Raw genomic sequence first — 25571 nt, 5'->3', positions numbered from 1 at the left:
TAGTCATCATCTACAATTAAAGTCTGCCCACTCAGGCTAGTGAAGTCCCTTTCATATTTTCATCACAGAAACAATGTAATTTTCTGTGTATATAGAAGACTCCATTGATTTTGCTATAGGTTTTCATCATTTTTTTCTTGCCTGGCTAGGTGTCTGGCAGATTTGTCACACAGTCCCAAATACGCAAAACAGGTAATTTATCCCAGGAAAGGTTAAAAAGCTGCTTTCCAAGAAGGCACTACTTTGACATTACTCGGAAATTAAATTCGGAAAACCTTATTTTCAACCACCACGACCCTTGGAATGTCCAACATTATAACCCAAATACAGATGCATTATTGGTTATTCTGTTCTTCCCAAGCTTATTCACTACTCTCCATTGTAGGCACATTCTGTGCCCCAGAACAAACAATTCAAAGTGCAGCCAAGCAAGTTTATACCCAAAAAAAAAAAAAAAAAAAAAGATTGCTATTAATGGCATAATTTCTGATGGCATGGATCTTTCAAACAGTTTGGAAAGAGGGAAAAATCCAGGAAGCTTCATGGTTACCTTTTGCAGCTCCCACCCAAATCCACTGGATTTGGACCTCTAAAGGAAGATGGAAAATCAGTTCAAAGAATAAAAATAGGGCATAGAAATAGTTTAATAGTAGCCAAGGGAGATCTTAGTAGAAATATTTTTAAAATAGGAAGAAAAAAAAAAAAAAAATCAATCCACTGCAATAAAAAAAAAAAAAAAAAAAAAAAAAAAAAAAAAAAAAAAAAAAAAAAAAAAAAAAAAAACAACAAAAAAAAAAACAAAGGGGAGGAAAAAGGAACAAAATTCTGAGATACTAAGAAAAAAGCAGTCCAGAAATCAGCGAGCAAGAGAACGTTCTCCATGAGTACAGTAACACAGTCAAGCACAGGGCAAAGTGTGCGCTGGAGCAAAGGAGAACGGATTAGCTGCTGACTCGGGCAGGCAAGGGACGCAGCTCCACTTCCACAGGGCCACAGCGGCCTCAGGAAGCTCCTGTTCCCGACGTGCTGACCCGGCTTCGTGGCCGACTTAAAAGCCGCCGCACAAAGCTCGGAGCCGGGCGCGTTTTCCACTCCCGCCCCGAGCCCTGAGGGAAACGTGACCCAAATGCCGGGGACGGAGGGGCTGACGCGCAGGGCTGGGCAGGCCGAGCTCCGGCGGGCGCATGCGCAGCAAGGCACACGGGGCCAGGGCCCTTCCACACGGAACATCGCGTTCCGTGGCCTCACAGGCAGGAAGTGGAGGCTTCTCCCCTGGCTTGTRTCTTCCCGCCTTGGTGCTGCCGCAGCTCTTTGCCCGTTACTTTTATCATTTTCTGCCGTGCCTCCAGACGGTTCATTTCAGCCCCGTGGTRCAGCCCCCTGTGTTCTACCCAATAACAAGCCGGCTCCCGATGACGTCCTTAGTTGCCGGGCAGAATTCCCCTGCGCTCCTCCCGTGGCGCAGCGGAACCACCAGGAGGGGCGGGGCGTCATATTTGATTGACAGCACGCCTAGTAGGCGGGAAAAGTGAGAGAGCCAATAATAACTACGGATGGCCTTGATGAGCAGAAACCGCAGCCAATCGGAATGGGCGAGTGGCTGTTTCGTTGCCAGGGCCGCGCGGTTGCCAAGGCCGCGGCTCAGCGCGGTGGCGGGCCCCGCTGCCGCCGTCCCGGCCCGCCGCCGCCACCTGCCCCGGGCCGGCGCGATGGTGAAGCTCGCTGCCAAGTGCCTGCTGGCAGGTGAGTCCAGCCTGCCCGGTCCCATCCACAACAATGGCTACAGGGGCCTAGAGCGGGCGCCGTGGGGTGGGGCGAGGCCGGCCGCGGAGGAGGCCCGGCTTCCCGCAGCCCCTCGTCGAGGGGCCGCCCCGCCGGAAATAGGTAGGGAAAGAGGCGACGGGAGAAAAGTGACGAGCTCGGCTGCGTGGGGACGGGAACAGTCGAAGTCTTGTGTGTTATTACCACTCGGCATCCGCCCCCGCCTACCACGTGGAGTCGAGCTGTGCCGAGGGAGGGTGTGAGGTGTAGTCGGACCGGCTGACATGCAAGGACGGGATCTGAAGAAGAGGAAAAGAAACCCAAACCARAAAGAGTATTTCTGCAGTGTGGAGAGGTGGATGCAGATGATGGGGAAAGTGTGGAGGGAGCAGGGTAGGCAACTAACCCTAACCTTAGCCCTAATCRAAAATTAATGTCAGATATTAGCATGATTCTGAGTGTGATAGAGCGGTAAAGCCTAAACAAAGAATAGAAAGATGAAGCACGTGCATTTCACAGTGGTGTCTTTTTTCCCAAGCAATTTGGAAACCAATATGGGAAAAAAAGTGAGATGAAAACACCAGTTTATTTAGTCAGGATGGATTATGGAGGTGTTGAAAATAAGTACAGCTGGCTGTTAAAACTGTGTGATGAAAACTTTTTCTTTTTCCCCCTCCCTCTACGTTGAAGCTCTGTGCAGCCTCAGCCAAAAGCACGAAGCCGTAAAATCTTTGTGTGTGCTCAACTCCCAGGTTTAGCTCTTCACTCAAAATATTTCATCCAGAATAAAATGTTTGCCTTTTTTAACCTCAAAAGCAGCTGACCATCAGCTCACACAAAGCCAGATGTGGTCTTCGGCAAATGCAAAAAAATTAATCTCCCTTGTGCCAAGACTGCTGTGGACAGAATTAATACCTTGCCTGTCTTCTACATTTGAAACATAGGCAATATTTCCAACTAGGAAGTTTCRTACTCCCAATATCCTTTTGCTAAAGTCAGTCCAGTTACTAAATGCCAATTCACAACCGTTTTGAAATCGCATTAAGTTTTCTTTGGTTGACCTCTTTATGTCCCTAATCCTTATTGGGTCTGGAGCTGCCTTTTCAGTACTGTTCACAGCACAGAGAGCAGGAAGGTCCTGTCCCATATGTCATTCTCCTGTGTACTACAGTAATATCCATGTACTATTAAAAATAATAAATTAATGAAGCAGACCAGGCAAAATAYGTTCTCTCTTGCAGAAGAGACCAGTTGTAGTAAAAGGAACTTAAGATGTGACTAACCACAACAACCTAAAGGGAAAAAGAAAATGCAATGCATAAGGTGGAGCAAACCCATCAGAAATGGAACTTGGAGCTCTTGTGGACCTAAGGAAATACTTTTGAAGAGCTAGTGACTCACAGAATTGAGAGCTACACCAAGGTCAAAGAGAGCAGGGGGAAAGAGCTTTCATTAGCAAAACAGAGACTATTAAATTGGCAATAGAAAACAATTCCTGGGTTATCTTAAGGGTAATTTACAGACATGAAGTAAAAGAATCTTTTGTATGAGCTTACTAGGCAGACACTACACAAAGGTTTTCATTGTAGAATCAGCTGGCAGTAGCAGTCATTTAGGAAAGGCACTACAGATTCTGGCAAAAACTTTTCTAGCAGAAATATGGGTAGAATATATTCTGTGGGATACACTACTGGCACATGAGACTAAACTGAAAAGGGCAAGGACACTTACTTTTAGGAAGTATAGTGATCTGATGGACTAAAGAGTATGGCAAAGAAGAAGAGGCAAAGAACACCTGGGGCTGTCAAGTGAAGGAAAGGCAATGCATTAGTTAAGAATTTGTGCTGGCTTGATGCCTGCACAGTTTGGAGCAATGTGTGCCTCTCTATCTCATTTTACAAAGACAGATCTAATTGTCTATTGAAATACAGAATAGCTTCCACTCAGAACAGAGTGTTGTCTTCCGCACAGGCTTGAATTGATCAGAGAACAAACAAGCTGACTTACCAGATTTTCCTGTCTAAATATTATAAGCCCAACTCAGCTCAAAGTAAGCAAGCATGCTAAAAATGTTTAAACAAGAACTACATTTGGTTAATGCATCTAGGGGTAATTGTCACTATCCAAAACATCCTTCCTTCTCTGTAGGAGTATGTGAGCAAAGAACTTTACCAATTTTCTTCAAAACACTATTAGGAAGCTGTAATTGAATGAAAAATATACCACTTTCTTGGCTTATTTATTAACAACATAATGTAAAATACTTCCTTTCTGGGTTTATKTATTAATAGAGCATAATGTAAAAGACTTGTATTCCAGGCTTGGCTGTTATGAGTGTGCCTTTAAAGGTAAAGCTTGAACCGCTGAGGTATTTAATWACTGGCTCTTATCCTTTTAACTCTCTGGTTTAGTGAGACATTAAGTGAGGAAACAATAAGCTCTTTGGAAGCATTAAGTCTTTGTTTTGTGAGGGTTATGATATTTATCATGAAGTAATACCAGCATATGTGAGTTCTGCAGAGCCTGAGGAAATGGTCTGAAGTTGTGCCAGGGGAGGTTTAGGTTGGATATGAGAAAAAAGTTYTTCACCCAGAGTGTGGTTGGGCACTGGAACAGACYGCCCATGGAAGTGGTCACAGCACCAAGCCTGACAGAGGTCAAGGAGTGTTTGAGCAATACTCTTGGCACCTGGCATGATTCTTGGGGATGTTCCTGTGCAGGGCCAGGAGATGGACCTGGTGATCTTTGTGGATCTCTTCCAACTCAGCTGACTCTGTGATTCTGTGATTGCTTTGGATCTTACAGAGTTTTGTAAGAGCAGGCCAAAGCAGGCAGCTGCCAGGTTTGTCTGAAGTGTAGTGCAAGCCATATCAGAAAGCCTTGGCTCTAGAAGAGCAAAATCAAAGCCTCTTCGTTTTCCTTCCATGCAGGGATGAATCAGCAGGCTCTTCTCTCCAGCCATGTGCTTTCTCTTTGACGTTTGCTTCTGTTATGCCCAGGATGCTACTAATGAGCCACCAGCAGCACTGAGTCAGCAAGAATTGCTCTCTTAGCAGGGTCAGCAAGAAGAATTCATTGAGGAATGTTACCAGCTTAAGCAGCTTTGTCTCAGTATATAACAAGGATTTGAATCTGGAGAAATGGGTAACCTAAGGAGGGGAAATAGCTTCATAGGAAGCTTAGTGTTCCTTATCACACTATATTTTTTTCTGCATGGTAATGTATCTAGGAAATTTTAATTCCTAGGTAAGGGCAATGGGGTAGGCATGAATTTTGKAACAAATTGCAGTGCCATCCTGATCTGGCAGTCCTTTGCCATTGTTCATGGATCAGAAATCAGATGTCAGCACAATGGCAATATGAATTTYCTCATGTGGATATTACCTTTTAGATTATTTTGTGCTTCATGTGACAGTTATCTTGCCTGTATTCAGAGTCAGAGCATCCAAGCTCTTACAACATGTGACAGTAACAGAACTGAGGAAAGATAAGATTCCTTRGTATGAAACAAAAATGTTTTGTGTTTTTCATTTTGCAGGAGAGCCAGCTGTGGGTAAGAGTGCTTTAGCCCAGATGTTTCACAGTGATGGGGCTCATTTTCAGAAGAACTACACACTGGTAAACGTACAACAAGCTAAAACTGCTGCCTAAGATTTTTCTAAGATGAATGGGAAAACTGAGAGACCTAGAACAAATTAAATATGATTTTGAGTTGAGACATTCAAGGTGGGATCTTAGAGGGTTTTCCTTCTGGCACTTGTGAATCTGAAGAGAAAACATATAATGTTCTGTAAGTCTGCATTATGTGAGTATTGGTGTTGAAACTTAASGCAGAATAATTTAGTTAATTTTGTGATTTTCCTGCTAAACCAATGTTTTCACAAGGTTTTGTGGTGTTAGACAGCTTCCCCCTTTAGGGACTACTCTATGAAAAAGCATTGCTGAAGGAGAAATCTTTTAATTCCAGCTATTAAATGTGCATGTGGACAGTGCGCTTATCACTGTGCAAACACGAAAATGTGCTGCATAGCCCCAAGATAATTATAATCTACAGAAACTGTTCCCAGATGAAGAGGATACAGTTTGCAGTTTTTCAGTGTGAGAATCAATGGTGATGACTAATCAGAAGCAGGATAAAAATAAAAGTAAATAAAAGTAAAGTAAAAAATGGAAAATATGAGTATAGAGAAAAAAAMCCCTAAAATATGTTTATTCATTGAAATAAAGATGTAAACCAGAATTTAAGGATAGAAATAGAACAAACAAATGAGCTACAAAGCAGAATGAGATAAAAGGTGGAAGAAGCACAAATAATCTCAGTCCCATATGTTAGCTCATCATATGGTTGGTGCAAAACATTTTAAGGTGTGCATCAGAGCAGTAATGTGAGAGTGAACGTAGGCCTGCAGACTTCAGCTAATACTCGGAGCTGTATATAGGCTCTTTGGGTCTCCTCCTTTTTCCCCCAGCTGAGCAAATCTACGAGTCTTTGACATATTGGTGAGATTAAGTTACCAGAGCTAGGAGGAGTATTTCTGACTTTCCAGCAGTCTGTATTTGATGGAATTGTAATGATTCAGAAGAATTGCCTCAATCCAATGCATAGTTGGCATGCAGTTGGACAGGCTCTTAAAAACTTTCCTGATCCTCATTTTCCTGATTCCTCTTGACAGACAACGGGCATAGAACTGTTGGTGAAGGCTGTATCAATTCCAGAGACAAGTGATAGTGTGGTGAGTTTTTCTGTGAAATAAACTGGGTCAGAAAGAGACATCCAGAGCTCAAGCCCCACATGAGTCTCATTCTGGTGGAAGATCACTATGCATGTTCATGTGGCAATGAAGTTGCATCAAGGAAATGAGGCTGATCATGTATAACTGCTGATACTCCAGGGTTATTTTAGTCTTTAAAATGTAATATATACTTGTATCCTACACARTATTTTAAACCAAATTTATTGTTAGCTTTGTTGAAATTCTGTTCTGTCCTTTAGGGAATTCAGGTTTAGTTCATGATTTCTTGGAACTACAGACCTGAAGCTTATCTGTTATTTTTCCTTGATGCCCTATACTATCATTAATGGAATGTGGACCACTGGATAATTTTGTTTTAGTAGTACAGGTAACTGTCCCACTCCACATATTCTGTTTCTGGTAGGGGTGGAAACAAGACTGGGAGCCTTGGAAATAACTCTTTTATTGGTTATACGTAAAAAATAGCTATTTATTTTCTCACACTGGAGTTTTCTCAGTGCAAGGAATTTGTCCCTTAGGGACATGACACTGCTGTACTGAATAAAACGTTGAAGTTACAAGTTGCACTACTTACTTTCAAAACCTCTCCCTACACCGCATTTTTCTTGGCAAGAGCTTTCTTTCTGTTTCCGCTTTCAGGAATTCTTCATTTTTGACTCTGCAGGAAAAGATCTATTTTCTGAAATGCTGGAGAAACTRGTAAGTCTTATGTAACAGTCCTCTTCTTCCAAAGAAGTGCTTTTGCTTTGAAGATCTGAACTCCTCAGTCTGTCAGATGTAGCAAACTTTGTCTTTAGTGTAAATGGGAGCAATTACCTCAGTTGCCAATGCATCCTGTTCTATGTCTCTAAAACTTGTAAAAGTACTAGAAGAAATACTTTCCAGAGAAAGAAAARTGGATAGGCAGTTTTCTTACAAAATAATTAGGCATTTTTAACTGAGAATTTCTGTGTACTTTTGTTTAAAATTATTTTTATTTCTTAGAAAAACATCTGTTTGGCTGCAACTTCAACAGTGGGAGGTTTTTTTGTGTTACAGTGATGTGTTTGATCCAACAGGATTCATTCTTGTCCTTGAACATTATTCTGCGCTTGGATTTTTTCCTTCACATATTTATGACCTTCCCTGTCCAGTTCTCTACTGTGTTACCTCATTTTGAGAGGCAGAATCAGTTAATTGATGTGAGCTTTCATAAGATGGCTAAGTCAGCCTAGTGGTTCATTGTCTACAAGAGTGATTCCACTTTTGCCCTTATATTAGATCTGGCTTGCAAGTGACTCCTCTACAMGCTGTCTCAGCTTCTCAAACTGGAAGAAAACCCTTCTACTTTTTTTCTCTAGGATTAATTTTGTGCTGATTCAACATGAAAAATCAGCTTTCCCAGGAATCAAATGAGTGCCAGAGCTGATACAAGTAAAGGGGCAGGACTGTACAGACAGGACTAGGGAAGAAAGCATGGCCACCTCTCCCAATGCCAATGATTTAGTTGAGTCAACTGAAATGTGAAACCTCAGCCAGGACATAGGATTCCTGGGTATTAGGCTTTTTATTTTCATCTTAGCAGCTGTGTTCACCATGTTTACAGCCTGGCTGTTGACCACATCAGTTTCATTAGAGCTGACAGTGTTCCTTCCTTGCTGTGCAGTGGGAGCAACCCAACGTCCTGTGCCTTGTGTATGATGTCACTAATGAGCAATCCTTTGACGGCTGTAACAAATGGTTGGAGAAGCTAAGGGCTCAAGCAGCTGGGGTGCATGTGCCTGGTAAGAATGGGTGTGATTCTTGTTGTCTACTCCTCTCTTGTATGACAACAGATTTTTCTGTTGAGCTGTGGCATAGAGCATTTATTTTAAGTCAGGGAAAGACTTATCAGTTGTTTTCCTCCAACTCCTTTGCTTTTATCACAAAGCAAATAAGGCTTAAATATGTTTCCTTTCTGGAACCTTTTCTAGGTAGTTATAGACTGTTCTCCACAGCTCAAACTTTTTCAGTGACGTCTACAAATGTTCCAGCACTTATGGCTTACAAGTCAGCCTTGATGGGCTGGGTTTTTTCTTCAGTTTCATGTCTTTTTTTCTGTAGGTGTCTTAGTAGGGAATAAAACAGACTTAGCTAACCGTCGAGTTGTGGAGCAGAAACAAGCACAGGAGTGGGCTGAGCAACATGGCCTGGAATACTGTGAGATGTCAGTGGTGAGTATCTGCTCCTTTCACCATCTGTGGAAGGGGATGTTTACAAAGTTATCTTCTCTTTCAGGCAAAGAAGGATAATTGGGGACTATTTTCCCCTTGTTTGTCATCTAACTCAGTTTTAATCCTTCTTTGATGAAGCAGAGCAGAAATAGTCAAATGCTTATTCCATCTGCCATTCACAACTTTCTTATTTCTTTACAGAAGGAAATGAAAAATTTTGAGGCCCCTTTCCACATCCTGGCAAAATTATTCCACCAACTGTACAAAGAGAAAGTGGAAACTTTTCTCTCACTGGCATGACTGGTATGACTTATTTATCCTCTAAGCTTCTTCTAGTGTTGAGAATTCTGCTGGACTGAATACAGAGAGAAGAAAAATATGAGCTATTTGCTTCTTCATGGTCATCCTCTGGTAATTCAAAATAAACTAGAAATAAGCAAGTGGAAAGACACTTTTCTGAAGTTGCTACCTCAGCATTCCTTTCGTGTCCTCTAACTTGGTTCTCTGCTCACTGAAAATCTGCTAGGTTGGAGGAGGCGGAGAGTAAAAGGGGAGGGCAGAATGGAAATTGCCAGCTCTTTGCTTTGAAATCCTTTTGTCTGAACAGACTTCCTGCTGCGACAAGCAAGGATTTAGAGGTTTGGAAAAGGAGAGGGGAAGCCGACAGGATGTTTTTTGACTTAAGCCAGCCTTCATACCTACACTGCAGGGCAGGACCCCTTGAAAAGCATTTTCAGGAGGAGGCCTATGCCTGAAAATCAACACCTGGAGACTGAAATGTGTGGGGACAGAGCTGGATTTAGATGTGTTTCCTGGAGTGCCCAGAGTTGGAGGCCAGTTTCAACAGTGTTGCCCTTATCAGTTGTAGGACTGATATGCTGGTGACTAATCTATGTTTGCAGTTTCTAGAATCTGTTTCTTTCCTTTCGTGTGGCTTACTGTCCCTGCCTTGTGGGAGCTGTGTGGCGTCCAACCACTGTCACTTGGTGACACAGTGCCCTCTGCTGGTCCCAGGTCATAGGACTTCTCCAAAGGCTATGCCSTCCCTTTAAGCGGAAAGGGCTTCCTGCAGGCACATCCAAATTGGCTTAACTGCAAAATGGAGTCAAATTACAAGAATACCTTTTCTATTCTAAAGACGAGTCCAAAACTTACAACCAATTGCCTTTTCTTCTTCCTTTTTTTGATCATCTCACATATTTTTGTGTCAGCTGAATTTAGCAATACCATTCTGATTAGGTTCAGTTCTCAGTCTCAAAATCAGAGTCTTCTTATTAAACTCCCTCTGCTTGTCATTGAATTTCGGATAAAAGACCACGATTCTGATGTTGCTAGTGGAAACAGGACTAAAGAAATGAAAGACAGCCCAGCTAAGTTACTCTGGCTCAGCTGTGTCTGGCTAGAAGTTTCATATTAGAAAGGGTAAAAGCCTAGAGAGAGCTACTCTTTTGCATGGAGTACTGATGTTGTATGTGTAAGAGTCTTTGCTAGTGCCATATGCGAAAACATCTGTGGTAAGGTGCTGCCTTGTAACTGAGCCAAACACCAAGACTTTCAAAAATTTAACCGTTCTCTTCCAGATTATGGTAGGCTCCCTTGGGCAAAGGAAGCTGAGCTTTGTAGAGACTAAGCACTGAGTGATTTTTCAGACAGGCTTTTCAGGAATCTGTGTTTCAAGACTTTTRTACATGTGGTTTATAATCATTTTTATACCCAGTGCTAGGAACAGTACATTGAATTGAGCGTAAGAAATATGGCTGCAGATGTTGTAGCAGAGTTTATGACGCACTTCAAGAATATGGAGAAGCATTGGGCTTATTTCACTAGCAACAGAGTGTTGATGCTGAGAACTAGCTAGGGAGCATAAATAGCAACTAAAGAGGATGAGTAGGAGCTCAGTCTACAAGAAATGAAAACGAGGTTCTTTTGCTAGAAGCAAACTCAAAAATGACAGAGCTATCTGGCAAAGCTCCTGCTTTCTCCAAAGAAGGAAAGGGTCCTCCATGAACTTTGGGGAACTAGAAGACTCACTCTTTTTTTTGAATTGGATTAGCATTACTGGCATTTGCATCTTACTCAGGTTGTCTTGTTAATCCTGCGAGCTGTCTGTTGATTTGCATAGGCTGTATAGACTCTTGCCTGCAGGTGCTGGTACCTTTGACTAGTAAGAATAAACATTGTTTTGGATGCTGTGCTGATCTAGTTAAAGAACTAAAGAAGGTCTGTTTTAACTTGGTATCTCATTTCCCCCTGTTTCTCTTGATGATGTGATTACAAAACAAGACACATATTTTTTCATATTGAAAATAACATACCAGATGTGTACATCGCCTGTGACATGGTGTATCCAGGGAGGATGAATACCCTGGGAGTAGGTAATAAAAGGAATTCTATGCAATGTTTAACCAGGGAGTCCATCTCTCCACATCAGAAGGACCTCCCATAACTTCACATAAACAGTCTAAATGCACCAGTAAGATGAAGATTGGTGAATGCTGTTTTATAAAATAATTGCAAAAGCTGGAGGAGCTCATTAAGGGAATGCTTGCAGTGGTGATTGTGATTTATAGGGAAGCTGCTTTTGAGAAGTTAGTGAAGAAAAATGCATCCTATGGAGGGTAAGATGTATTGCCTGAGAGAGAAAATGTATGATCTAATTAGCTAACAGTGAGGATTCACCCACTGCCCCTTTCCCTTTTCCACAGGTCATAACTACGATTAGAAAAGAAGTTGTGTCTAAAGCATGTTGCTTTTTAAAGGACTATTTCAAGCACTAATGTGGACACAATTTAATGTCCATCAAAATGGTGCGTTTGATAATAGCCATCTCAACCCTTCCAAGTGCATTTTAAAAGCATAATATATTGTGCTTCCTGGCTAATATGCTAAATAATACCAGCTTGATGGAGGTGGTGCTTGTTGCTATTTTTTTGGCTTAATTGTGACCTTGGTTGTAGAGGCTGGTAGTGATGAATGAGTGGAGAACATGGGAGCCAAACATGGGAAGGTTGTGAGACATAGTTTTGTCTCTGTGTGAAGGAGTTCAGGGTGGGCTGGATCAGAAGGATGATTAAGAGTCTGAAGCCGTTATTAAGTTTCTCCTACCTGTTTACTAACTGTGGCAGTCACATCTGTAGGGTGAGGATGCATGTTTGTTGTTTATATGCTTAGCATCAGTCTGAATTACAAATGCTGCAGAGAGCAGTGGGAGGAAGACAGAAAGCCTGTGTCCTGACCAGGAAGCTTGTTATCTTCTTACAGCTTCCCTATTTTGTCCAGCTGTGGAGTGCTGCAGGTGCTCAGCATGAGTGTTACAACACAGAAAAGACCCAACTCAACCAGAACTGAAATTTCCAAAGAAGGGGGAGGAAACAAGCAGGCCTTTAACTGTTTTTAATAGATATATAGCCCTTTTTCCTGCTTGCTTATTTGGTTAGACAAAACCATTCCTTTCCTCCGTCTTACCTTTCCTTTGGTTCTCATGGGTCTGCACAGAATCTCTGTTATACTTGTGCCCTGCTTTACTTAGCTTGATACATCACCAGCTGATTTTTTTTTATCCTTCTAATTTCTGCATTATCTACTCCTAAGGCCGCAAGACATTTCTTCTTAGATTAATAGACGAAAGGAAACAAAAGTGAAATTTTTAGTCAAATTGTCTTGGAAGAAAAAGCCTTAAGAAGCAGCCTGACATTCTGAAATTTTACTGGAAATTCATTTGTGTAAAGTTGTCATAATAAAGATGCTTTAATGGTTTGGTTTTGTCTTGCCAGACATAGTCTACTGTGGAGTGAAATTCGGGATGTAAAATTCCAGAAAGATGAGGTTTTATTGTGGGAGTTAATAGGAGTTTGAAAGCTGATCATTCAGTGATAAAATCTGTTAAGTTCTAACAATGGAGCGGTCACTGCTATTCATAATAAAGCATTAAATATACTGAAATGGGGCTGTCAAAACAGTTTCTTCTAGAGATTTGTTCATTTAAGAGWCTTAAATCTTAAAAAAGAACATCTTTTAAAATACTGATCTGATAAACGACACCATTTGGACCAGGGTTATTTCTGATATAACTTTGGTGGCTTAAAGGGCTAGATTTAGTCTTTTATGCCAGTTGACTCCCCTGGGGAAGCTTCATTTCTTTGCCCACTGTACATCTTGGACCAATCTGACCTGATAGCAAAAGACACATGATGTTGTTGAAAATGAAATACTGCCTTGGGGCAGAATGATAAACTGTGTGGCCTCCTGAGGTACTCCCAGCAATACTTTCTATAATTCTATTAGATTAAGTGAGGAAAGAAGTAGCGTCGAAAGCACAAAACAGGCTAAGTCACAAACTAGCAATTAAACTGGGAGCTGGGCTGGGCTGCAGCAGAAAACGTACAATCTATCCCAATTAAGATCTGTATCTCAACAGAAACTGGGAGCCTGACGCAGGTGCTGACAGCAGGGAAAACACTGCATTTCTGTTCTGGAGGCAGCAACTGCTTTCTACTGATGCTTATGCAGGTCCATGGGGGTCCTTACCCAGCTCAAGACTGTTCTCCGTTCTTAATAATTACTGTATCTATGATCTTCTGGTGGCAATTGCTTGCAGTTGTGGTCTCATCTGCCTGTACAGAGACAACAGTGTGATGGCAGATTATTTGCTAGTGGCAAGAAGACATCCCTATTATTGATGCCTGCATGATAGGACTCCTCTCTGACAATGCATTCTCAGTCCTCCTATCTCATATCCACTCCTTGATGGAGAATATCCACCTCAGCTTTTCTAGTAATTTTTCCATCTTGTAGATGATACTCTGTGGAACCTGGGGCTGAGGGACTTCTAGGACCTTACAGCAGAGGTGGTGTCTGAGCAGGAGCTCTTCAAGGGCTGTGTTGGCCTCCACAACATCTCTTTTGGCCTAAGAGCACATCATCTCTCTACTTCTCGTGTCCTGTTTCCTTCTCCTGCTGTCATCTTGCCTGGAGAACAATGTCTTCTGTGCCAGTTGCACTTGGCTCTGCTGACCTGGAACAACAGTGGTCGGTGGAGGGAGAAAAAAGAAAACTAYTCAATCTCAAGTCTTTTCAGGGCTCTTTAGCTGTTGTGACTCCCTGTGGAAGTCACCTGAGAGATGGGGATGTTGCTCAGTCTAGGGCATAATTTCCTGGCAGAAGACCACCAGCTGAGTCCTGGCAGTCTCATCTCAGCTCTTCAGAGCTTGTTGCAGTGTAACTTCATCAGACACTGGCTGTTCTTATTCTAACTTGGAGGTTTGGTGGGGATTTTTGGTGGCTTTTTTTTTACTCCTTGGAGGTCTCTCATTCTTCTGTCATGGCTTCACATATTTTCTCCCCTGGAGCTGCTTGTCAAGAGAAACTTAGAATTGCTYTCTTTCCTATCTCTAAGATTTAATCTGGCAATGTTTAAAAGGGAAATGTGACAGACCCTACATGTCAAGCTGGGGTCAGGGATGTGGAGCCTGTAATTTTTCTGCACAAGTACTAGAAAAATAGACAATATGAGGGCTGCAAGTTATGGACTGTGAGGACAAGGGAATAAAGGCAAAAGTGATTGACTTCTGTGTCCCAAACAGGGAAAATACACAAGCAGTAGGAGAACAGAAATATGTAGGAAATATGTGGATCTATATTGCTTCATGAAGAGTCCAAAGGATTTGCTGAGGCATATTGGGAGGGTGGGATTTAGGTATGGGAAGACCTAAGGCTTTTCCTGCCTTTTARAATGCTGTATGGAAATCAAGTGCGACGAAAAGTAATTTTTGCATGAGCCACTGAGGGAAATTGAGGATACGGTGTAGAGCTGGATGACCTTGTAGGTGGAAGGGTAGATAGTAAGAATAAATAACTGAAAGGAGATTTTCARGACCAAGCTCTCAGGGCCAAGGGCAGACGGGGAATTCAGAGCCATGATGAGGAAGGTCAGAGGTAGGCATCAGTATAGGTTGAAAATGTAGGGCCTGCATTAGAACAAGGCAGGAAGAGTTAAAGTCTGTGTGACAGGGTTGACATTGGCATTTGAAAGGGCAGTAGTGAGRATCCAGAATGATTAACCTAGGAATAGAGTAGGGAGGTAACAGCAAGCTATGATGCTATGAGCAGCAGTGGCTGGAGACAGTGTATCCAGGTGTGACCAGAAAAAAAAAAAGAGTAGGTAGTCTAAGGTCACTATAAGACTATCAGGGTGGAAGAGTGAAGAGATGTTGAAAATTTGTATTTTGAGTACAACTCTTCTGAGGGAATTTCTGAGTAGACAGAAATAGATATCTACAATTGGTACCCACATATCTTCATAAACACATTTAAAACACAAAATAATTCCATCACTACCTCTATTTTCCCTTGCCAGAAAGTGTCATGACCTTTCTGCTTAAACTCTTCATTWATTTTTTTGGCGGGGAGGGTGTGGAGTGGGGAACAACACACAGAGTTACACCTAATTGTGATGCTGCATCATGAATACATTCAGGGGATGGAAAGAAATTCCACTTCACCTGACCAAGCAGAAATGCCCACTACAACTTGAGCACTGATACCTCACAACAGAAACTTTACAATCAGTTCATACAGTGGAAGGATGGAAGGAGTATTTTCTGCATTGGTTTCCCTTCTCTGCTTTTGYTGATTCATTTTGATTCCTGTGAAGCGTTTCTCTCCCTTAGTCTAACAGGTATGTGTGGCCATTGTGGGCCATATCTAGGGCTTTCTTTCTGTGATGTTGGGTGGCTTCAGTTTGAGGACTGTGAAACTGAAAGCATTGAGATTCAGGCTGTAGCTGAAGCATCAGGCATAAAATCAGGTTGTAGGCACAGCAGAACAGAGTATCCAGGAAAGATGTCTTGCAGAGTTAAGAATGCTTTTCCGTGCTGTTGTCAGCAGAGAGAGGCTGCAATGAATGTGAAAGTGTTGGATGAGGAAGAAATGCTGGTGGGTTTGGAAAGGGTAACAAGTATGGCTTTCTTCTAACAGGTAAATGCAGAGGAAAGGATGCTGCAAGTCTCTGGATGGAGGTATCTGAGGAGGTAGTGAAGGAGGTAAAGGAGCATTATTGGACAATGTCATGGAACTGGGTAAGAGCAGGAGGACAGTTCTGGTATGAGCAAAAGCAGAATAATGCAAACCCTGCTCTCTGGTTTCTGTAACTTTTGAATTATGGGGCTGTTTCCCTTAAGCAGAATATGTTGTTGCTCTTGATGGCTCTCACAGCTAAGATTGCCAGTAGGTAGGCTTTCCCTCTTCACTGAGATAGAAGTGATCCCTGAATGCCATCTCAGACTGCATCTATTTTAATTCCTGATTCCTCTTCCCTATCCATGCCTCTTGCCTTTTTCCTCCTGTCTCTGCATGTGGAGGTCCTATATGTCCCCACAATTCTGCCACACCTCCCATGATATCAGCTTTCCCCATGACCTTAACACTGCTTAGTTCCTCCCATGTACTTTGCTTTCCAGGATTATAAGCTGTGGTCGGAAAAATAGCCACTGGTCATTCTATCCACTACCACCCTCTCCTACCCCTTTCCATCTGGTACTAGGAATGAGCTTGTGTCCTGTTCAGCTGGCTAGATCTGGCACAAAGCTGGACTGGTATAGGAATGGGAGGGCTGTGCCCACGTCGGGTGTGTGTCTCTGCACGCGTGAGGAGTATCCGAGGCAGGCACCCTTCCTCCTTTTATCAGACTGCGCTCATTTATTATACCATCTGTTTTCCCAGTGCCAGAGATGATGCTGGGGATATGTGACTTGGGGCACTCAGGCAGAAACTGGCCTGCACAAGGCCAGCCATGTGTTTGCCTTCTAGCAATGCAGCGGTCAGCAGCAAATTCTTTGCTGCCGCCTCCTCTCAGTATGGGAGAGAGCAAGTGTGGGCCTGGGTGTGTAGGAGACACAAAGATGAATTGTGGCAGGGGGAGAGGGGGAGAGAGTCACTGGGGTACATGTATATCAGCTGGAGAGAACTGTGGGAAGGAGGGACAGGCTGACAGATGGGCAGAGTTGGGGAGAAGGGAGAAGAATGGTTTGAAGGGAGGAAAAAGCATAAGAAACTGTGCAGGGAGAGACAAAGAAATTGACTGGCTGGGGGACAGCAAGAGAAAGGCCGTGAAGGAAGGAAAGACAGGCAGATTTGGCAGGGTTATGGTGTGGGAATCCATGGATTGCCTGTGGGAGGGAGATGTGTTCCAGCCAGGTACTACACTCATAGGTGAGCGGATAACTATGGAGGTGGAGATAAATTCTCTGTGTGTGAGCCCTGTGTAACAGTGAGCTGAATGAATGGCCGGAAGAGGAGCCACAACGAAAGAGGAGAGTGAAAGCAGAGCAACAAAAGAACAGGACTAGGGATGAAACCTTGGAGTGCAAACAAGAGCTTGCATCAGGCAGTGGGGGAGGAAGGGATTCATACGAAAAGAGAGACTAACAGCACTCATGTTTAGAGCTGAGGTTTTCCTATTGGAACCTGAGAGAGGATACAGGGCAAACATCAGAGCACAATTCCCCAGTACTAAACAGAAGTATTTTTATGCATGCAGGGCTCACTGCCAGTGCACAGAGAGACCCAGTGGACCCAGGAATGTAAATGCCACTATGCTAGTGCAGACTGTTTCCTGCCTGAACTGCAATGTGTTTGCAACCTGTGGACTGCCTATTTCAAGCATATCTGCTTGACTATTGGAAGGTGTTTAAGATGGCAGCTCAGACATTTATTTATCCTCTTTTCCCTTTCCTCTTGCCCTTTTCCTCACAGTGTACTCACACTAGAAAAGGAAACATRAAAAAATGGTACCCAGATTCACAGGCACCTTCTTATTTCTTCTGCCTTGTTTCACAGACAGCACTTTGTTTTGCTGCCTGACTTGACCTCCCCCGCTTCCCTTAGACAATTTATTTTCTCTTCTGTTCTTTCCTCTGTTGTTTTTTCTTTTTTTTTTATCTACTTCTTTCTCTTTTTCTTGCATTTTCTTTTTTTTATCTACTTCTTTCTCTTTTTCTTGCATTTTCTATATTTTTAATTGTCCCTGTAACTCCATTCCCCTATTTGTTTTGTGTTCTAGACTAGGAGCCTTGTTTCTTTACTTCTGCTCCTTTTCTTTCTCCCTCATTCCTCCATCTCCTTCTGTCTGTGCCTGTCCGCCTGCTTTCTCTCACTCACTGTCTGTCTCTCTTGAACTGGGCTGTGAATTCTGTTGGCACCAGAGCAGGCATCAGAGCAGGACAAACTGTAAAACCGAGGTTCCCGGAGGGCCAGGTTGTGATCATTTTATTTTTACAATGTCCTTGGATGTGTAAAGGTGTTTGTTTGAGGGGGAGGAGCAGTGCCTGTGCTCCATGTGGGAGAAGAGAGAGGAGTGCAGGCCAGAACAAATGAAGCTTATAACCAATATAGGTCAGTTGCAGAGAAGAGTCCCAATGGTCTGTGAAATAGAGAAGTGTTTCGTCATTTCAGACTGGCTAGTGGAAAGATGGCAAATTAATAGTTTTATCTAGCAGACACAGGAAAACCATCCTATCAGAGAATGCAGTAGTGGTGAGCATGGGAGGAGGACCAGCTCTGCACAGGGGATTGCTCATCTCCCAGCCACCCCCATAACCCAAGGGAAAAACAGCTTTTCTCCTGCTCTGAGCTGCCTACTCCTGTGTATGTTCCCATGTTGCTGCTCTGGGCTGCGGAGCATGGCTGAGAGATGCTTCCCTGTGTCCTCTGCCAGGCTTGCTCACTGTGTCAAAGAGGACAGCAACCAAGCAAACAGATTAGAGAAGCAAGCACAAAGGAGAACTGTAACCCCACACCCTTGGAGGAAGGATTGGCTGGAGTACTCAGTCAGCTTCTGCTGGGGTCAGTGCTGCCAGAGAGACCCACATAGCAGCATCAAGGCCCTGAGCTTGGTCTGGTGGAGCTGTATGAACCAAGTGCACTTCTGGGTATTGTTTTGTTTTACAGTAGACTGCTCACTTCCCATGATTTGCGACCATATGAGTAAACTCTGTTTCTGATTTTTCCCAGAAATTTTCAGAAGTGATCAGTAGCTGCAGTGAATGACTGAAAGTATCAAATATTGATAAACCCACCATTTAACCTTGGGACTTTTGATTTYGTTTCTATTAAGAAATTTGTTTGTTTATGAGATCAAAGCTATTCTGTTAAATTGACATTAAAACATCAAAACAGAAATCCAGATTTTCAGAGGTGTATGAAGCCCCTATATCTCTGTAATTAGATGTAAGATACTGACTGCTTAACACAACTGAAAATCAGGACTGTTCCTTGTGTAAACATGGAGTTAGAAGCCTAAATAGATGTATGTATTTTGCTTCCTTTTTTAATTAGGTCTTTATTCCCAAGGCAGAGAATACTACCTCTCAACAATTTCTACCCATGGAATACTCTTCTGTGCATCACCATTATGCTCCAGACTAGCATTTGACTGGCCTAATCTGATGTGTTTAACCKAATTCCTCTATAGGAATTCACATGGGGGACCCTAACCTATTACAACGGTAATGTGAAAACAAATCCTAGTAATTCATACAATACAAGAGCTCTGTGGTCACAATAGATCAGCTGACTTTCTCTGAAACAGTGACTTAGGTACTTGTGCATCTCATGGAATGACTCCCTCCCTATGTATGGCTAAAGAAGTAAACCCTTCGCACATTGAAATTGGTAGCCTGTAACTGACATCAGTGGGATACGGTGATTCTGAGTTCTCTAAAAATGCCAACTCACTGAACTCCTGAATAGGTGTTGTGATATGTGCTGCTCTTGATTTATCCCTCTGAAAATTCAGAGGGATGAAATACCCCATCCTACACACTAACTTTTTCTTGCTTTTCTTGAGATGTTCCTTCAAGAATACTTTTAACTCCATAATAGTTTAAATGTCCAATATTTCTGCCCTGATACCTAAACTATCTGACAGAAGAAAACTCAGGATATCCTAAAGATGGAAGTCTGCATAGCTGTCTTGCAGAAGGGTTACCAGTGTCAGTACCACCAGACCTAGGAGAGTGAAGTCTATCCATGGAGAGAGTCCCAGTGATACCTCTGTGGCTGCAGAGGTCTGGATGGCAAAAGCTCATATTAGGGCCAGATTGTGGCTTTAAATGATGATACTGAATAGATGTGGCTGCACAAGATCCTCTTGTCTGTCCCCTTCTGTGCCCTTTACACTGAAAGGAAGACGGATATCACAGGATATCGATCAGTGTCAACACAAACCTTCTCACTGTAGGCCTCACCTTTACGTCAGCATTTATCATTGCACTGATGCTTCCAAGAAGATTCTGAAAGCTTTTAGAAAAAAGTAACGTCTGTCTCTTTTTTGACTTATTCTTTGCAATTCTCTGATTACTGCTGTTTACATGGAAACAGTCCTTTTTTTCCTATAAGAACCAAACCACAGCCTGCGTGCATTTCCTCAGTGGAGTTTCATTAAACTCTTTGTCAAGAAATGATACTGCTTTTAATCTGGAGTTTCTGAAGTTGACCAGAAGGGCCCACCCCTTCCATCAGAGACAAATCAGGAGTGATAGTCTAATCTCATTAAGAGTCAGTGGATGAATGGACAAAGGAAAGGCTTTATTGGGGGCAACATAGTTATTAGTGGCCGTATTTCAGGCACAACGGGCAGTGCAATCCACTGCCTCTCCGATCCATTCTTGAGATCCTTCCCTGTGCTTTCTACCCTAGAACAGATTCTGATTACAAAATTTGTTACAAAAATCACCAACTTYTTGTTTGCTGGAACATGCTTTCAGAGTTGGATGTATGTAGATGTCAGGGGGAACTGTGCCTGGTTTTGGATGTGAATAGGAACTAAAAAGAGGGTTCCCTTGAAGGATCTGGGGATGCAGAAAAGGACAAACAATGGCTGTATGGTTGTGAATAAGTGGGTCTTAATATTAATTTCTATGGTATATGGTTAATGCAGGGGTGAGTGCAGAGCCGTGAATTGATTTATACACAAGATAGTCCAGCATGAAGGTAGCCTGGATTTATTGATTAAGAAATAGAGAAATGTGTCCTCTGGCGAGAACTATGAGAGACAGCATCTGAGTGGGGAAGAGTGTCTTTAGTTTAGCATAGTTATGCAAATATATAGGGATAGACATGCTGGTGGGAGGGGGAATGTTTTCACAACTTATTTTCTCTGCTAGTCATATTTGGTAAGTTTGTGTGTGTGTCTGTGTATATATAAATATATATGCATATATCCTCACTGAGGGTGCTTTACMAAATACTTGAATTCCAGCTAGAATGACTTGTTAGCAGCCTGCCCTCTGTTAAAGCTAATGGGTTGCAGGAATTGATTTTTTTTTTTTCTATTTCTATTGATTAGGAGGCTGCTGTACATACAAACCTTAGCACAGCATGGAAAGAGAAAGGGAGGCAAAACAGTTCACATCCCAGCAACTCATCATGGCGGAAAATCCATCCTGGGAATCTGAGTCTTCTCCAACTGTCTCTTCTAAGTAGAGAAGGAAGTAATTCCTTTTTTGAAGAAGTCATACCCCAGTGCTCAGGAGAGGACACTTTTTGTTTCCCAATCATCTTCATTGAGCAAACATTTCAAAGGTTACCATTCAGTGGAAGATAAGGAGTCTCACATGGAGAGCACAGGAGTTGTATCTTCAAGACTCAATCTGAAACAGTTATCTTGGGTATCTGTGGGTACCCAAATCATTCATAACAACACCCAGATCCCTCTAAAATTGGGGCAAACATTTTCACTTTGGTGTGCTTTGTGATAATGTTCTGGACTTTTAAGTACCTCAGTGCCTCCACACACTAATGAATGTGTTACTTTTGAAGTGTTTAGCTTGGAAGAGGACATAAGTCAGAAACTGAGGGATTTCTGTTTGGCAGCCTTATAACCTCATACTTGGTGCCTGCCAGAGTTCCACACCACTCTGTCACAAGAGTACTTTTATGCACTCACAGAGAAGCATCCACACCCATTTTGTATAGAAACCTGCTCACTTTAATTGATAAACCTCCATATCCTGTATCTCCCATCTTCTTTCTCATTTTCTAGTTGCAGTCTTGCTCTAGAGATGGCTTTGTTGCAGTATTGAAAGTCTGATGTTTAAACTGTGCTGTTGATCTTCAAGTTATATGGACCTGAGATATATTTTGCCAGTTTCTCTGGCAAAAACCACAGATCGTCTTTCCGTGGCTTGCTAGTTTGTTGAATTGGTCAAAGAAAACCACCAGCATGCAGATATGATGCAAATAATGTTTCTTACGTTCTTTGGAACCCTCAGCTTTAGATGTTGGTGATGACTGCTCTGATCACCCCATCTGCTTTTCTAACAATACAGAGTTAGTCCAGCATGAAGGTAGCCTTTTTCTTCTCCAGTGAAATATCTTCCATTTTAATTCTCTTTCAACACTAGCTCTCATTCCTCTCTTCCCTGCCCTGTTGCCTTCATCACCCTAACTCCAGTTTTTTTTCCTAACATCTCCTCTGCTGGTGCATCTCCCTATTAACACTTCTGCTCTGCCTGCAAATGCAGCTGCATCAACTCTATCTTTTTTACATCTCATTACAACAGCTCCATCTGAGCTGGCCTCCCCAGGATGAAGATTCCTAAATCTAATTTTTATACACTATCGCTGTTTGATTTTATCCTGTGTGCCAAAGAGCTCCTCTGCAGCACTCAATCCACAAACACTATTCAGTCTCATTACCATCCCATGGAGTTGCTTCCGACTCTGTGCCCTTCATCTCACTTCCTGCATCTTTCTCGTGCCCCTTTTTTTCCTACAGCACTGCCCCTTCTCTCCACAAATAGCAGCACTCTTGGTTTGCCATTGGAAGCAGACTTCCTGTGGCTCCCTGTCTCATCAGCTTCTCATTTCAAGTAATTTAAAATGTAATTTAAAATCTCTCTATTTCCTCCAGACTATTAATTTCTCTCTCCTTACTCTCCTTATGGATGTCATTCTGKGTTGCGCTATTCAGAAGATGCGACTGTTGTAAAAACCTGCCACAGTGTTTTCATTCTGTATTCTTGTTTTGTATTATCATTTTTAATGATTTTTTGTAGGAAAGATGTAATCTTGGCACAGCATCTAACCACAGCATAAGCAGTCACACAGGACAGTCTGGCATTTGCATTGCCTTTGTTCCATTCTTCTCCTGTGTCATTTAGAACTGTAGAGGGATTATTGTGAATGGTCTAAGAGTATATAAGTAGGGTAGCAGGAAGAGAATTATTTCTGGAAATTGGGAAATGTGAGGCAGGAAGCCATGTTTAGTCCTGATCTGGAGATATGCTGAGCTCTTAYAAGTCTCACTCCTCTGAGCCAGAGATTAAAGAAACTGCCACCCTGCAAGCCTAGCCTTCTCACACTGGCAATTTCTTTGGGGAGAATGTGCCCCTCTCTTGTTGCTGTAATACACTATTTGGGAGCATAGAGTAACTGAGGAGCCAACCTTCCTTGGAAGTATGAACTCCATGGATTTCCAGAGTGGTTTTCCTGTCCACATATGAGATGTTTGTGCCTGTTGGATTTAAGTGCAAGAATAGCCAAATGGAGTTTCTTTCTTCTTCAGAATCTTTCAGGCTTTCTATCTTCCTTTGAAGAATGAGAAGATTTGAATATTGGGGTGGGATTGGAAAGGAGCAACCAACAACACAAAAAGAAAATGCTTAGAGTTCCAATAATTACCTATTCTTTCCCTTTTGCCTTCCCTTTTCAAGGCCTCTTCCTCTTTCAGTTGAAATATAAGGGGAGCAGAGGCCCTTGGGTGWTCTTCTCTAGCTTTTCCAACTAAGAGCTTCATGGAGCCTCGTCCTCAATGCAGGCCATCCCTGTAGAGCCATAATCTCCCACCAGATTAGGGGTGTTCTCCACATCTCTCTGCCTCTCAAATTTCTTTGCACTGAGGACAAAAGTTCAGAGAGCCTGTCCACAAACCACTACCTTTCAAATTCTTGCAGCAGGGTGTACTCAGAGTACTATAAATGCAGAGTACAAGATGCACCTGCCCCCTTGTTCAGTCCCAGGTTTCAGCAGCTCCGAAGATACAGAAAGAACTCCCCCAGCTCCTATGGCAGAGGGCAAGGCTAGAATTCCCCCAGCTGAACAAGGTACTGTGTGCACAAAAAATATTTCAGTGGTCTCAACCTGCACTGTCTCCTACCACCCCTCCCTTTTTTGGCCTTATCCAGGGCCTTTTCTGTCTGCTGGTTGTGATTTGCATATGGCTCATGCCAGACACCATGAGTGCTTGCTGGTAAACACCTCCACCTCAGTCGCAGCTGTGAGGGCAGCCTGGATTGTGCTCTCCAAATGGGAGAAATGACTGAGGTTCTGTGGGGCAGCCRGTGGCCCCCTGACTGCTTGTTTTGGAGTCCTTCATGTCCATTAGTCCTGGGACAGATGGTCCTGGAAGGGCAGTCCCAGTCTGGGGAAGGGAGAGGGAGCGGAGAGAAGAGATGACTGGAGATATGAAATTGCAGCATGGCTGAAGCCCTCCAACTGGTTCAACTTCCCAGCACCCACTTCCCCCAGCCCTGCTCCCCCGCACAGAACAGCAGTGAACCTAAGCAGATCTTCTGGTCTCATTTTTCACTGAACAATGCATCTGATCAGAGGGAAACGAAATCGGTAGCATCAAGAATTAGATTATTTCTTTTCTTCATGATTGTTGCATTAATGAGCAGCTACATGTATAGAACCAGGAGGTGACTAATGTAATTAACCTGGTGTAATGATACTGCTGAGGAAGAGAGAGAGGATTATGACATACTTAGATGTCAGTATTGCACAATTTTGTATGTGTTCCCTGTACTATCAGGTTGTGTCTGACACAGAAAACTTAAGCAGTGATAGATTTCAGTCTGCATCCATTCAGCTCATGCATCTTTCTGTGTAAAATGAGGATGTGAAAGGTGGATTGCTTTCCCAGGGTTGAGGGGGTGGAGGTATTCAATTTAGGTGGTTCCTTTCCTTAACAAAATTATACTAATTATCATAAATCGTCCTTTCTCATGAAGAATCTTCCCAAAATGTCTGCTTCTTGGGGGAGGCATAGGATTTCACCGAAAGCTCTAAAGACCAAGTGAGAGCACGGGGATCCACACAACACTGGTCAGTTAAGGGGAGGCAGAGGGATGGAAAACGACCAACACAAAAACATATGCAACTTGCAGCAAACCCGAGAATAGTGAAGAGCAAACACTTAAAAATCATAACAACAGCAGTAAGAGCAGAAATACATGCTTGTTTTTAAATTATCCTTCCACGTTACATTTCACCTGCCTCCTGGGGAGAGAAACGGCTGACTGAAGTTTTGTGCTGGTTTAACTGCGGTGTGCGGGTCGCACTCGCAGCTCCGGGCACCTCCGGCGGGGTTGCGACGGAGGCTGAGCTGGGGAGCGGTGGTGGGGGAAAAAAGGCGGTAAGCGAGGGAGAGCCCCAGCGCCGTCTTCCCCTGTGCTCCGCGGCGGCCCCGGGAGAGTGATCCTTGCCTGTGCCGGCAGCGGCGGGCGAGGCGCAGGGCGGGGGCAGGCAACCCCCCCCCCCCCCCCCCCCCGCTGCCTGCTGCCTGTGCCTGCCCGCGCAGAGCGGAGCGGGGCGGAGGAGGAGGGCGGCTGCCGCCCGCGGATGCTGGGGCGCGGGCGGCGCGGGCAGGGCGGGCGGCGCGGGCAGGGAGCTGTCCTTCAGCACCGCGGGCCGCGGAGCGCTCCGCCCGCACCGCCGCCCGGGGAGCTGTCCTGCAGCACCGGCGGCCCGGGAGCGCTCCGCCTGCCCCGCCGCCCGGGGAGCTGTCCTGCAGCACCGCCGGCCAGCGCCGACACCGCCACCGCCGTCACCGACGCCACCGCCGCCGCCGCTGCCGCTGCCGCCG

General features: G+C 43.5%; 1 protein-coding gene across 4 annotated transcripts; it reads left to right on the top strand.

The window, feature by feature from the left end:
* Positions 1–1621: 1621 nt before the first annotated feature.
* On the top strand, positions 1622–25175 carry IFT27 (intraflagellar transport 27). 4 transcript variants are annotated; one of them, XR_008966715.1, is made up of 9 exons: positions 1622–1743; positions 5300–5379; positions 6435–6494; positions 7155–7214; positions 8161–8278; positions 8598–8707; positions 8909–9010; positions 15683–15783; positions 21051–25175. XR_008966715.1 is itself a non-coding variant. In XM_057387543.1 (8 exons), exons 1-7 carry the CDS (start codon positions 1710–1712, stop codon positions 9005–9007), a joined length of 561 nt encoding a protein of 186 aa, XP_057243526.1. In that variant the 5' UTR covers positions 1622–1709; the 3' UTR covers positions 9008–9010; positions 21051–25174. The 4 variants fall into 4 exon arrangements, 3 of the variants coding, with proteins under 3 accessions (XP_057243526.1, XP_057243518.1, XP_057243507.1); XM_057387543.1 differs by lacking the exon at positions 15683–15783 and having other exon boundaries at positions 21051–25174; XM_057387535.1 differs by lacking the exon at positions 21051–25175 and having other exon boundaries at positions 15683–15868.
* Positions 25176–25571: the final 396 nt, after the last annotated feature.

The sequence above is a fragment of the Malurus melanocephalus genome, unplaced genomic scaffold, assembly GCF_030028575.1.
Source record: "Malurus melanocephalus ecotype Western Australia unplaced genomic scaffold, MMel_1.1 scaffold_17, whole genome shotgun sequence".
NCBI classification, from domain to species: domain Eukaryota; kingdom Metazoa; phylum Chordata; class Aves; order Passeriformes; family Maluridae; genus Malurus; species Malurus melanocephalus.
Note: the sequence above shows the minus strand (reverse complement) of the source record. Positions and strands in the feature narration are given on the sequence as shown.